Source organism: Zootermopsis nevadensis, unplaced genomic scaffold (assembly GCF_977971745.1).
Source record: "Zootermopsis nevadensis isolate Lab colony 2312 unplaced genomic scaffold, Znev_1.0 Znev_ptg000009l, whole genome shotgun sequence".
In the NCBI taxonomy this organism is placed as follows: Eukaryota; Metazoa; Arthropoda; class Insecta; order Blattodea; family Termopsidae; genus Zootermopsis; species Zootermopsis nevadensis.
In genome coordinates, this window is record NW_028259141.1 from 8,318,636 (window position 1) to 8,332,590 (window position 13,955).

At 37.2% G+C, this 13,955-nt stretch overlaps 2 protein-coding genes across 5 annotated transcripts; one reads left to right on the top strand and one right to left on the bottom strand.

The window, feature by feature from the left end:
* The first annotated feature begins 3,037 nt into the window (after positions 1 to 3,037).
* Positions 3,038 to 7,366, top strand: LOC110839541 (uncharacterized). Of its 4 annotated transcripts, XM_087345938.1 has the most exons (4): positions 3,038 to 3,398; positions 3,991 to 4,091; positions 6,196 to 6,320; positions 7,017 to 7,366. In XM_087345938.1, exons 3-4 carry the CDS (start codon positions 6,261 to 6,263, stop codon positions 7,230 to 7,232), a joined length of 276 nt encoding a protein of 91 aa, XP_087202064.1. In that variant the 5' UTR covers positions 3,038 to 3,398; positions 3,991 to 4,091; positions 6,196 to 6,260; the 3' UTR covers positions 7,233 to 7,366. The 4 variants fall into 4 exon arrangements, with proteins under 4 accessions (XP_087202064.1, XP_087202063.1, XP_087202066.1 ...); XM_087345937.1 differs by lacking the exon at positions 3,991 to 4,091; XM_087345940.1 differs by lacking the exons at positions 3,038 to 3,398; positions 3,991 to 4,091 and adding an exon at positions 5,222 to 5,260.
* A 938-nt stretch (positions 7,367 to 8,304) lies between these two features.
* On the bottom strand, positions 8,305 to 12,011 carry slx1 (structure-specific endonuclease subunit SLX1). The gene is made up of 4 exons (XM_022083809.2): positions 11,758 to 12,011; positions 11,584 to 11,635; positions 10,568 to 10,753; positions 8,305 to 9,453 (listed from the first exon to the last, which is right to left on the bottom strand). Exons 1-4 carry the CDS (start codon positions 11,937 to 11,939, stop codon positions 9,085 to 9,087), a joined length of 789 nt encoding a protein of 262 aa, XP_021939501.1. The 5' UTR covers positions 11,940 to 12,011; the 3' UTR covers positions 8,305 to 9,084.
* Between the last annotated feature and the right edge of the window lie 1,944 nt (positions 12,012 to 13,955).

A 13,955-nucleotide genomic window follows, 5' to 3' on the forward strand; every position in this document is an offset into this window, starting at 1 on the left:
AACTCATCAAATAACGCAGATCGTGTCGCTTTGAAAATCCGAGCTTACACCGCCAGTTTGAATAGTGATAACGCTGACAGTATGATTCATGCCAACTTCATATAACGTAAATACGCCGGAAACTATGTTGTCGCATGTACGATATGCAAAATACTAAGCGATAATCCCTGTGGTTCCCATTTGTCAGACGGCCTTTTCCAGGAAGTTTTGAAATTATCTTAAGTAAACAATATACATGTTAATCTAACCGTGACACTAATATGACGTAACACCGTCTAAAAAACTTACTTTTTATCCGACAACAATCGCGAAGATTATACCATAAAATATGTTGACGACAAAAGAATATAGCCCTATTGTTCCTACTATCTTTTATTAAATGACTTTTTCCTTGGGAAATCCTCGCTATAAAATTAAGAAATTTTTATTATAAATATTCACACTGATATATGATAAAAATATCCGGAACAAATTATTAATTAAAACATCGATTCGATTACAGATTGTTGATTGACTGCAGTGGTATTCAAGACTGCCAAGACATTAAAAAAATCAAACCAAAACTTAAAATCTAAACATCAAATGAAACTATTTCATGTAGTGGCGTTTTCTACGCTACAAATGTAAAGGTCACGCCTGTAATGCCGTGACTTGGTCGCTAAATTCTCGTTTGTTGAAAACATATGGCAAAGCATACAAATTATGAAAGATCTCAGTATCAAATTTTCTCCAGTCATATGTTCGAACAGGTCTATTCTTCTGAGCGGCCCGTTGACACCCAAAATGTTATAACTTCAGTGTCAGAGACGGAGTTTTCACATAACTTACCATACATTATGATGCGGTCTTTGCACGAAATAGTTCTTTATGAATCACCCAGCATCTCCCATGTTTCTAGATTCGACTGTTTCATGCGAAAAATTTGGAAGACCGTGGCATATAGTTAATCTGTATAGATCTATCATTAATTTTAATTTATATTACATTGAGACAAAATCCCGAATTCCGTCTGTTGAAGCGGAGAATCATATGCCTCAGAATATAACAACTTCCACAAGACTCGGTTACCTTATTTAAAATAATCATGAAAAACAGCGTTTATCTCCTAAGGCCTGACAAATACAGGCTGGAAACAGCTGTAACTCATTCAGTGTTAGGGGATTGTCATGTAAGACATAACTCACCTTGCACTGTGTCCCTGTGTCTTGGACGACAGCCCATCAGCACATTTCTTGCTTGGTCTTATCGGAATGCTAAGTTAATTTAAGATGTCCAACAGGTTTAAATGTTCACGCTTTCGTAATACAAACGGCAAATTACCAAGTCACTAGAATAATTAAATAATATCAGTTACAGGTCATACATTTTGCATTGACAGCTTTGGGGTGCAGGCAGAATGGGAGGTAGATTTCCACCCATTGAACAAACAAATCTCTAGCTAAGATGACTTTCAAACATTCCTTGTGGATCTGTCCTAAGCAAAGCCGAAACAGAGGAAGTTCGTGGGGGTTTCACAATTCTTTCTCTGCAGTTTGCCTGCTTTTCCCTTAGCTGGCTGCAATTTTAATACACATAAGGCACTATTTAATATTACTTATTACATTCCAATAACAAATTGAAAATGAGGTTAAACAATTAGTTACTTCGGATTGATATTGATGTATCACGACCTCCACTCCACAGCAGCGAGGACACCAAATCTCAGAACAGAGGAACGATTCAACCTTCATAGAAGACAAAACAACACACGAAAGTGTGGAAAAGTAAAACTCAAGCTAGATTTGATCCCGCGATCCTATTGTTTGGGCGGCTTAAGACAATGGGCGTCTAAGTATATTCTTAAGCCACCGTCAGTACCCTGATTAAGTGATGAGTGTGCCAGATTCAATAAATATTTGTACGTGAAATGGATAGACAAAACGGAAGTCACGTATTATTCTGAAATGACACATGAATATAAATCAAAGCTGCTGACTGATATGTTCCTAAGATAGAGCCAATGTGGATCAAATGCCTTGGAATCCTTACGCCGTGTTAAAACCGTGAACGCAATTCTGCATTTGCAACATATTTCCCATTCAGGTACATCACCCAGATTGTCATGACTGCAGATTTTTTTAGACTGTGCTTCACATTTGTAGGTGGCTCAAGAAATAACTCTGAATGTTGGAGAGCGCAAATATTTCCAGTTTTGAGTTCAGAAGGCTTTCTAGCGAGTTCGTAGTTCTTATTGGTCTTAATGTCTATTTATTTCAAATACAAATCAACTAGACGGCAAAGACATACAATCATCTGCCTCATATTTCATTAAATATAATCAGTACAATTGAAAATGTTTAACATAAGAATACAGATCTTGATATATAGGCGTATTTTACGCCGCGTAATAAATCTGCTTTCTGTGATGATCCCCTCCTGCTTAAATTCTTCTTTCAGAAAGTTCTGAAGTCCGACTTCAGTTTCTCCCAAAAACTTTCAACGCAGTACTTACGCACCAAATTTCACCAACATCAGTCCAGTGGAACGAGAAGTCAAAAATGCGAACGGACAGAGACAAAATTCGATTACACAGATGACACAGACGATGTGTGCTTGTTTGTGTGGGGAGGAATGCGTCCCAACATTTCCACGTGTAATCTATCGATAATTTAAACCAATTATCATTAATCAATTGTCGACATATCGATTGGTTATTATAACATTAAATTCTGAATACTTCGTCGCATGCAATCGCAGTTGCAGAACATGTCTTCTGTTTTAAAATTTAAAAATAAAATGAGTTAATGTTTTCAATTTAAAATGACTTTCTTTGTAGTTATTTTTATTTGAGTAAATTGTGTGAATTTCTAAATGTTATCTATTAAATTAAACTACTCGTACTTCCTACAAGGAAGTCGGAGGCGATTAGGGTCCGCGGACCACTAATTGTATGATTATGGGATTCCACTGTCCCACTTCGCTTATCCTCCCCACGTCACAGTTCCTCCATTGTGTCCTACAGCACTTTTTACAGTTATAACTTTTTTTCAATCCTTCTGGGCACCTGTTTTAAGACAAGCATCGAAGTGGACGAAGCAGTACGATACCAGACGGTGGTCAGACAAGTAATTCTAGATCTCGTGCACAAAAGCAAACAACAAGCGACAATCTTTCATACTGTTTACAAGTGTTATAAAGGTGTTCTTTTTTTAAATAACTGGTAGGGAGACGATCGTACCAGCGCGGTTTTCAATTGTTTTCTATTATAGAATTTTCACACGTAACATTTTCATCGATAGCGTTAATTTAATTGGAATTGTCGTAAGTTTAAATATACATCCAATGCACAGAGAACAAATCTAACAGCATCTGAGGAACCTAATTCCGACAAAAAACAACATGGATCAGCATTAACTCAGGTACGGCTATGTTTCGGAAAAGAGAAAAACAGAAGAAAGCACTGAATAATTTAGTCATATCTGACTGTCCGCTTATAAAAGTTCCAGGGTTATGACAGTAGACCTACTAAATTTTGTCACGTTTGGTTCATTTTAAAGTAAGTCTAAATAAACGAACTAAAACGTACATATTTGTAACCAGTTGACGTATATTACGTATCTTGCTTGGTATACTTCGTTTCTATTTTCATCTCTTATCACCGACTTTAATTTAAGGCAGGGATTTACAAACGTTTACAGACCTTGGGCCACATTAATCCCTGCTTTACGACTTGGGGTTAATGAAACGTTATGGCAGTTCAATACAAATTCTATTGACTTTGGCCTATTGATGCACATAGGTTCACAAATTACTCAACAATTTTATTTAACAAAATCGAACAATAGTAAAATATCTAACACTGCTAATGTTCGAGTAATATTTTAATATGATTAATTTATGTCGTTGCGATACGCACGTAACCCACTAATAAAAATCGATTAATTCTTGATGACGTCATTCACGTTAAATAATGTAATCGCAGCGACCAACAAATGTTTTTTCTGTTACCAGGGAACTACTTATCAGCGCACAGCTTGCCAAGGGGTTTGCAAACATGCACGCAGGTCGCACAAAATGCATCTGCCGACCATGTGCGAGCGCGTTTTCCTTCAGTAAGAACTGAATTCTTAAATAGTATTTATATGAACTTCGGATTTTGAAAAAAAGACCTACAAAATACGACTCCATGGATTGAAGTCCGTCTTGGAAAGCTATCAGTTGCTCAGCGAAGGTCCATTACAGTGTTTAGAAAAGCTCGCCCCCTAGAAATCAGTCCGCACACTAATATCCTACTTATTTAAGGCTAATTTTAATAATATCTTCCCATCTACGTCGTTCTGCAACCTGCATGGTGTGATACTTCGGAATCTAAAACTGTACCACATGAAGTACTCGTGGTTGGATGGGCGGATGGAAATTGCAATCAAAGCGACTGTGATCAAAATCTGCACGGAAAAATCGGGCCTCAAATTGTTTTCTATTGGCGAAACGTCTGTATTCCAGCAGGACATGCAATTTTCGTTTACTTAATTACGTCTGAAACAGGGGTACACATAAAGTCAGTTTGATTGAAACGGTATCTATTATTTCATCTGTGATATATTTAACTACACTGTAAGTAACTCAGACGATAGAAAGGATATGGAAGGAAGTGGTCGTAGCCCAACTTAAGGTACTATTTGGCTGTAGGAAGAGGAAACCCATGAAAATAACTCAGAAATTTCCGGTCTCGGGGCCGGGCCGAGACCTCCCGAATACGGCATCTACTAACCGACATATATTTGTGGCTCTGTGGCCAACTAAAATGCAGTTGGAACTAGGTTAGGATAGCACAAATCAAGGATGACCAATACACAAAATGTAGACATCGTGGTCGAGTGGTTACACTCCTGTTTCGTATTCGGGAGGTTCTGGGTTCATATCTCGGCTCGGAGACCGGCTGGGGATTTTCGTAGTTCTCCTCAGCCCCTCCAGGCAAATGTCAGAACAGTACCTTAAATTAGGCCACGACCTCTTCCTTCCACATTCTTTCTAATTCATGATTCACTGTCCTCTATGAAAAAGCGTCGTTAAATAAACAAGATAAGAATGTTTGTACGCGAGTGCCGCTAGCCAAGGGGAACCGTTGTGTCGACTTAGGTGTACAGCGAGCAAATAAAGACGAGAAATTCCTATTTCAGAATGTAATAAGGGACACAACGGTGTTCTGTGGTCAGATAAACTTCCTAGTCATGTTTCTGTGCGCAGTATGTAAGTCACGCGGGTAAAATTTTCCTCGCAGGTGATAATTTGTAGTTATTGGGTATGACGAGTTAAGTTTGAACGGGCCAGCAGTTCACACTTGCCGTTATTTCTGTGGCCTCTCTGCTCCATTCCCTGCACTTCATTGGTAACAAAAGCCTTTTGACAGCCGCTTCGGAGGTGAGGTACCATATGGCACATGCACGAACATCCACTTGGCAAGTTCCGACGAAGAGATGAACTGAACTTGGCTCAATCACTGCAAGGGACTAAATAAATGCCTGCGGGAACAGTGTTATGGAGAATATTTAGACCTAAAAGACGAGAATTTACACGAGGCTGGAAGAAACATTCTTCTACAAATATTATTACAGCGATAAAGTCAAGGATTAGATGGGTCGCGCGTGCAGCAAATACGGGCAGAATTTTAATATAAAATCCATTCTGAATTGAGGATTTGACGTAGATGGGAGGATAACAAAACAGTTCTTAAAGAAATACTAAACTTTAGCAATACATTTTATGAAGCTTACACAGAACGGGCACTCGCGGAGGAATCGGGAAAGTATGTGACCGGTAGAGTGAAGGAAGAGAGGCAGGTAGACCAAAGAGAAAACGGAAAGACGAAAACCAGGAAAATTTGACCTCTAGATGAAGATCAGCTTTGTTTAACGCGCCCAGTGGAATGGAATTCCTTTCGCGAAGGCCTCGGGTTCTTGCGGTGGCGAGTAGTTTACCGATGTTTCAGAGGTGCTTGCTGCCTCCATCTTCAGATCAACATCGCCCTGACAGTAAAGAACCTCTGAAACATCAGTAAAGTTCTACCAACCCAGAATAAAATTCATCTATTTTATAAGCTGAACTTGGAATGAGAAATTCTCTTTATGAATCACAGGGCTGCGACAGAGGTTTGAATTTAAACGCAGATAACGGAGTCGCAACATGTCCTAATGAAGAATTATGTTTTATTTTCAGGATGGTCCTTGCGGTTTAGCTGAGACTCGTCTTTTCTGCATTCTCCTTCCTGTTATAACGAGGCCATGGGCCCAATTCTGAGAAAAATTGTGTTCACTATCGCACTGACAGCAATTTTCTTGCTGGTAAGCTGAATACGTTCTTACAATGCAAATCCCGTTACGATCAGATGTCAGGAAATGAAGAGGTACTTGAGAGACGTCTGTATAGTTGCTTACGTAATTGTAATGATACATGGCTCACAAAACATTGAACCTGTCTATAATGAGCAACAAACTAGATTCGGAAGCCTGCAACATTCACCGTGCTAAAGTATTACCTTGTGAACCATTATGTGACCTACATACCGACATAATGGCACCCACTTCACGTATTCTTACAGCGTCATTAATTTAACAGACGTCTCCCCATCACCGCGTCTGACGTGGAACCAGAAGATCCATAAGTAGTTTGTGCTATTCCGTTCGGTTTAACGCTAACACAATCCTACATCCTCTTTACTAAACAGCTAATAACAACTCTAGCAGTCAAGAAATTCCCTGTTTTGTGGAACTCACACATTCGTTACCGTGCGAATTATCCACAAGCCATAGAAAGAAGTCCTATAGTTCAACCCAGTTCATGTAATTACATTGTTTCTCCTCTAAAACCTATTTTAAGGCTGTGAGCTGCGAAGTGTAGAACTTACTGTCAAAATAAGTTCTTTTGCAAAAGAACAATTAACTGTTCTATAATTTCAAAAGCGAAAGCTGCACTTGTAATGTACACGGGCACTAAAAGCTGGAAAGTAATTAAAATCTTTGTTTTTTCCCCCCCAAAAGGGTGCGAGTGAAGCTCGGAGAAGAAAGAACAACAAACAGAAGCAGATACAATCGCGCGAAACCAACGTCATCAAGTTCGTCCAACTGCTGGTACTTCGATTAGTGTACGGCATTGCCACTTCAATGGGATTTGGTGAGAACATCTCAGAGTTCTTCGGTGGAATATTTGTGCCTCCGGGAGTCGAAGATGACGACGACTTAGACTTTGATTACTGAACACGAATAAAAGAGAACGCGGTTTTAAACGAACTTTTATAAACTGCACCACAACACACGAAGACTGTGGAAAACATTGCACAGAGACAAAATTACGTAGAAAAAAATAAATAAATACTTTTCTTACAAGTTTTTGTACCTGTACTTTATTTTATACTATAAAACAGTCTACAGTTAAGTTAAAAAACAACAGAATGAACAGGATTACACACACGTTTTAGCAGTCATTTAATGACAAATAATTAAAATCTACTAGCAAATTAGTTAATGCCTACTAAATACAATCACATAGAGGAATCAATTTATTTTTAATGGATGGGCACAAGCAGTTATGGCAAAAAGTTACAATAATCAAAGTTTCACTACATATTCTCAAAAGCCCCTTAAAATCCCATTGGTCATCACTGGAAAACATTGCTAATGCAAAATTTGAATAAAAAATTGCAAGGTCTACCGATGTGCGTAAAGAAACGTAAACCAAAGGAGAATGTATTTAAACATTATACAGGTATCACGAAATAAAAAGGTGGAAAATTTTAAGTACTTAGGAAATAAAATAATGACGAATAGAACAGTTAAAGAAGAAACTACAGAAATAAAAAAAAAACAGTAAAATGTTACCAATTAGTTATGGATGTTCAGAATTTAATTAATCCTTTAAAGCCAAGTGATAACTATATATATTAGTTTTATATAAGCAGTTTGGAAGGTAAATTAACAAATAACAGAATACGATGGCATGGAAGGAAAAATGTGGAAAGAACCAGAGGAGGAGTCAAAGGAATTGACAAGAAATAGATAACGATGGATGAAAATATTTTATGGACATCAGGTACTCAGAGTAACAACATGAATTATAATCAAGCTTATGGAGAAATAATGTGTATGTAAACAAAACTACAAAGCATAGTGGTAAGTAAAGCTGTCGTGGTATACGCCATGTAGGCGCTTGGGGGGGAGTAGAGGCATAGCTCCTACCCATTCTTAGCCTCAGCTATAGACTGGGGAGAGCGTCATGCCCCGGCCATGCTTAACCCCCCCCCCCCCCCCCCCCCCCCCCAAGACAGGACTGGGAGTTGGAGTCGGTAAAAATGTACCGACTCCGACCTCAAAATAAAATCTGAAGAACACTTTCGCTACCATGTGGGCTGCTGGTGGCCTCACGCTTAGGGAGATTCAACGACGCGTTGAGCCACATGGTGTGGGATGCCTTGTATCTTAAGAATACAACTAGTCTACAAATCAACAGATTTCTGCAATAACCATTAGACGTATAATTAAATACTGGGATACTGGGACGACCCGTTCTTCAAGTGCCTGAGCACTGCGGGTCCCAACTTTTCATTGGCTCTGATCTAGACAATTGGTAGAACTCCTTGGATGAGGGATCAGCCGGTCACAAGGCCTCTACCTGTACACAGGACAACATCCATGGCTTGAGTGGGATTCGAACCCACGGTCCCAGCGACCAAGCGGCACAAGGCCCACGCCTCAGACCGCGCGGCCACTGCAGGCCTCGTATATTTAAATATAGGTTATAAGTCCAAAAAGTAGCCTGATGATTAACGTGGTGGTGATGAAATATTTTGTGGTACCATTTACCATTTTAGTAGGTTTACCATTATTAATACATATTGAGCTTTCATGAAGGAGTCGGAGTCGGAGTTTTTAGTACTGACTCCACAGCCCTGCCACAAACATACAAATCTGACTTGACATGACCACCAAAAATATAACACAAAACAATGGTAAATGTGGTACTTAAAATACAAATTTATAAAACTCTGATCAGTGACGGTTTCTATTATTTTAGAAAAGAAAGGTCTGGAAAGAATGTGATGCCTACATTCTTTCAGTCACAATGTGCACGAGAATCAGTACCACTTGATGTAAGATTACTGTAACAACCTCTCATCTTACGCACCAAGTCTCCCCAGAGAATATGTGCGTCGCATTCTGGACAACGTCCTTCTACTGCTATAATAAAGCTGCCCTTGCGGAACACTTTCGCAAGGCAAATGACGTGTGCTGCTAGTAAACATCCTGGAGAAATGCATGTAATTTTCTCAGACTGGCAAACTACTTCATAACAAAAATAGCAAAGACACTTATCATCATCTTGAACAGATGTCTGCGAAGTGGTGCCTTGCGACTGACCAATTTTCTTACTTATAACAGGACCATATGCTATGGGCATGTGACGTGGTGGGGAGAGGTCACTCTGTAAAAAAATCATCTCTTTCAAATACAAAGACCATATAAATAGCACTTAAAGATAAAATTCCTACCTGAATAACAATCTCACAAAAATCATGATATTAGGGTACCTTTTGAGAATTAAACAAAATAGAAAAATGCATTCTATTACAAAATGCTATATTATGGAACATCGGAGCAAAATGTACATACAGTTACAAGTGCACTTTAAAAGTTTAAGGGTGAAACAAGTACTACCTGCCATTTGAGTGATATATTTTAAGCGTTGTCATAACTTTTAATAACACTCATACTACTATCAAGTGTAACAATAACAAGTGTTTTTCTGTCTACGTAACTTTTATTCCTTAGCGGTGACTTATTCCACCACTACGTTTCAGTCGGCTATAACTATCTACGAGTGGTGCATAAAAAGGACATACTGAACTGCGTGTGATATTTGCTATGATTAAAATATATAAAATAATAAAAATAAAAGTAAAATAGTAACTACCATCCAGCCCCCAATTTACATGTATAAATGAGATAAAATATTAAAATAGTGAATATTACCAACACCTTGTAGGATGTAGTTTCCATATTAATAATTCACAATTAAATCAGTAGTGACTGGTATTGATAATAATGATGTTTAAATCTTTCAAGTCTTCAGCGGCTCCAATGAAATTATGTATCGATGGTTAAGGTCCATACGAAGCTCAGGGCTTCAACAAAATAAACATCAATGTTGGCTGGTATAAACTCAGTAACGAATCTCATGAATTTCTTCACTAGATAAGCAATTATTAATTTCTCAAGGATTCTGCCCCCTGGTGTTAACTCGTGTATCAACATAAAACATAACATCATTTTAAGTGAAGAGCTGATGTATCTAGTATTAGAACACATACCACAATGTCACTTCTAGAGACATTCTTAAGACAGTCCTACAATGAAAACTGCCCTAGCACACAAGTATTACATTTGCAAAGTAAAAGTTTAATTCTGGTAGAGAAACTTTACTTGCATCACAAATTATAGTCATGTTTGCATTGCTATCTCCCTCACTGAAGTTGTAAGTTTCAATTTAAGCTGTAGAAAGAAAAATAAGGTGAAGTAAATATGAAGAATGAACTTACAGGAAATTCTCGAGCAAATTCTTGTTTCAGCCAGCGAATGGTCAAAGCTAGCCGGTTCCAAGGTCCCACTCGTAACATCTCTGACAAGACACGCAAGTGGAAATCGTACATTTTTTCATGATGCTTCTTCTTTGTAACATGTCTTAAACGACGTGAACGATCAGGATGTTGCCAAGCCCATTCAAACTGGATATAAATATTATAAGAAGGTTAAACAAATTAATTTCATACTAAAACCTCTCAAATAAGGACATGAAAGTTCATCTATCAATGCACCAGTTATGACATACATAAAGTATAAATCTTATGCAGCTAATTCCTAGGACACTCCTTCAACAATTGCTATTCTACTATTTTGAGAAATTTCATCCTGATATGGAGCCCTAAGATACATTACCATCACTTCAAAATCAAATCAAGAAATTCCCACCACTACTATAATATCCTATCCTTAGCCAGTTCAATCTAGTTCACATCCTCACAATTTATTTCCATTCTGTGTACTTTAATAATACTTTCTCAACTATTCCTTGGGATCCCAGAAGGTATACATTAGGTTTCCCAACCAACATATTTCATTCACATATTTTTTCCTCCATGTACATTTTATGTCTGGTTCACCCAAATCTCAATGATATAAGACTCTATCCTGGGCTAGCTGCATACAATGAAACTACAGGCAATGAAAAATTATAAAGTACATTTTCATTTTTTTTACACCACCTTGAATTACATAACCTCTGTGATTCCCAACACTGCAACAAAACTGGATTCTGTTTATATGGTTTCTGGATAAGTATTGAAAACCAAAGTACAAAAACAAAGAACGCCTTAGTAAGTGCCTGGTGCTAGACAAATATGGTATATTTTGGTTAGGTTAAGTGCAAAGAAGCATAAAATAAAGGCGGGTGAGTGACAAAACTTTAAATACGGTTTTTTCCCCTTTATGAATAAACGTAAGTTCACAGACAAATTCTAATGTACGAAACGTTATAAATATTTCAAACTGTGCTTACCCCTAAGGCTGATATATCATTCGGGAAGCCATAAACAAGTAAGACCATTTCCCTTGAGGAAAGAAACGAACAACATTAGCAGAAAAAGTTCATGAAATACATAAGGCAAAAGCCCCTTTGTGTAATAAGTATATTATACAAGAATTCCGTTTTTAACATGAAACACAAACTAACCAAGGCCCTCGATTATTTGTTCGCCTAGCTCCTCCAGAATGTGTGCCTCTATTATGTTGTTTAATTCTTCTGTTCGGATCTACTGTATATCCGATATACGTTCTTCCTTCATATTCCGGATTTGTGCAATACAGTAAATATACACCATACAATCCTTCAACAACATATTTATCTTCATTCATAATAGGCTCTCCACTCACAAAAAATTATTTCTTATACATTAATCTGTGACACAGACACTGCTTCACAGGTAATGTTTCATACGCTGTAGCTAACAGTGTTACCGACTGATCATCTAAATGCTTTTAGAATAGTTTACTTTCAGATGCGGATAGATGACAGCACCTAGTACGCGCGATGTATTTGACTGTATGCGCTGCCTATAGCTTGTATGTAGAAAAGATGCCATTTTGATATTTTCGAAGTTTCAATCTTGTATCCGGATAATAGGATATGCGAAGAGGTATTTAGGTGAATGCCAATGATTTGTGGCATCGCCATTAAGGTGTAGTCCTCTAGTGGCCAAGCTCTGAATTATATCGCAGCCATAAGCCGTAAGGTGCTCCCCTCTTATGTTTAACACGTAACTAAGTTACAACACTAAGTACCTCCTTCAATGAAGTTTGACCCAACCCCACACTACAGCTATGAGTACTGCCGTTTAGAATGACGTTGTCGCATGTGAATATGTCGGACTTGAATACGCGTAATTGAGTTAGCCTGCTTGCATAATATATCAGTGTTAAGATTTATATTTTAATTTTTTTATTCCTTTATGTTTGTTTGAAATTAGTTGGTTTATTTATCTTTTATTTTTGCTTATTGTTATTTATTTTTCTTCATTATTCTTAGTCGCTGTGAAAGCTTCAGATCATACATTCATAAGGGTAGATTAATTCCTACTTCATTTTTGGGGGGTTTGAGGTTATCAACTTTAACATCTTCTGGTTGGTATTTAGTTATTGTTATGTGCGTTGTTGGCTTCTTAGCCTTTATTGATTAGAGTTATGAACAGTTATAATTCTCTGAGTTTTCTATGTTTGCGGGGAGGGGGGGTAATTTATTTTTCGATAATTTATTCTATTTTTGTATAGTTCTGCTTTCTTGATTAGGATGCCTTACCATCACATAAATTGCAGATTTCAACCCATTATTGGCTTCCTTCATGTGACTACTTCTGCAGACTGCTGGCACTTATCATAGGTTTTACTCAGTGACTATGTTAGCTGCTGCTGGTCCTAATGGTGCTTCTTGCATTGACTTAAAGTTTCACACAGATGCTCTTTTTCAGTATGTGTATATAATGAAAGAAAGCAATCAGCATCATATTAGTTTTTCTGTTCATTAGGCATGCTTTCTGAATTGAAGGGTTGTGTGAGTATTGCTTGGAATTTGAACATTAAGTTCTACACACAGTGAACATTATTTACAAGTAAAATAAATAACATGAAAGTTGGAGATAAATATCCAAACTACTAACAACAGAAATGTTGCTTCTAAAAGCAATGCTCCACAATAAACCACTGGGTACATTCTACGAAGCACTGGTTTATGCTGAAAAAAGAAATATACAGAAGAAAACTTTTGTTCCCATTTTTAGAAAATGGTTATATTTTACTCCCTTCAGAACACTCGTCTATTACAATGTATTTCACAGAATATTCTCACTTCAAAAGGATCTCTATCACAACATTACAAGATATATGCTCTCTGTATATATGGTCTATATTTACGTTTCATGGTTCAACAAAACATTCTTGACATTTACAAAACATACTTTTTGTTTGTATCAACAATGTCTCATACACATAACACTGATGCATATTTTATGGTTAATATTGATATTAATGATAATTCATTAATTTTTTAGGCTAACATTTTAAAACATTTAATATTACATGTTTACAAACTACCTTGAAAGCAACATCTTGTAACTTTAAAATGTTCATATATAAACAACTGTTTAAATTTTATTTTTTTATAAGGTTATGAATTTTTGTTATTATAACTTGACGTTTACATTATGCAGATTTCCATGTGTACACTTGTCTCTATACATCTTCCATATCTTCTAATATTACAGCAATAGCATAATAAGCATCAAGGAAAATCCATTCAAATGCAATATACATTTGCTAATCACTCCAACAAATATTCTGTAAAATCAATTCGAAAACTAGATAGGGGGACCAGCCCAT

Coding starts and splice junctions, on each gene's coding strand:
- LOC110839541 (XM_087345938.1), top strand. CDS start 6,261: ATGGGCCCAATTCTGAGAAAAATTGTGTTCACTATCGCACTGACAGCA. Junction 6,321..7,016: donor TGACAGCAATTTTCTTGCTG/GTAAGCTGAATA, acceptor CCCCCCCAAAAG/GGTGCGAGTGAAGCTCGGAG.
- slx1 (XM_022083809.2), bottom strand. CDS start 11,939: ATGAATGAAGATAAATATGTTGTTGAAGGATTGTATGGTGTATATTTA. Junction 11,636..11,757: donor ACAAATAATCGAGGGCCTTG/GTTAGTTTGTGT, acceptor TCTTTCCTCAAG/GGAAATGGTCTTACTTGTTT. Junction 10,754..11,583: donor ATGATATATCAGCCTTAGGG/GTAAGCACAGTT, acceptor ATTTATATCCAG/TTTGAATGGGCTTGGCAACA.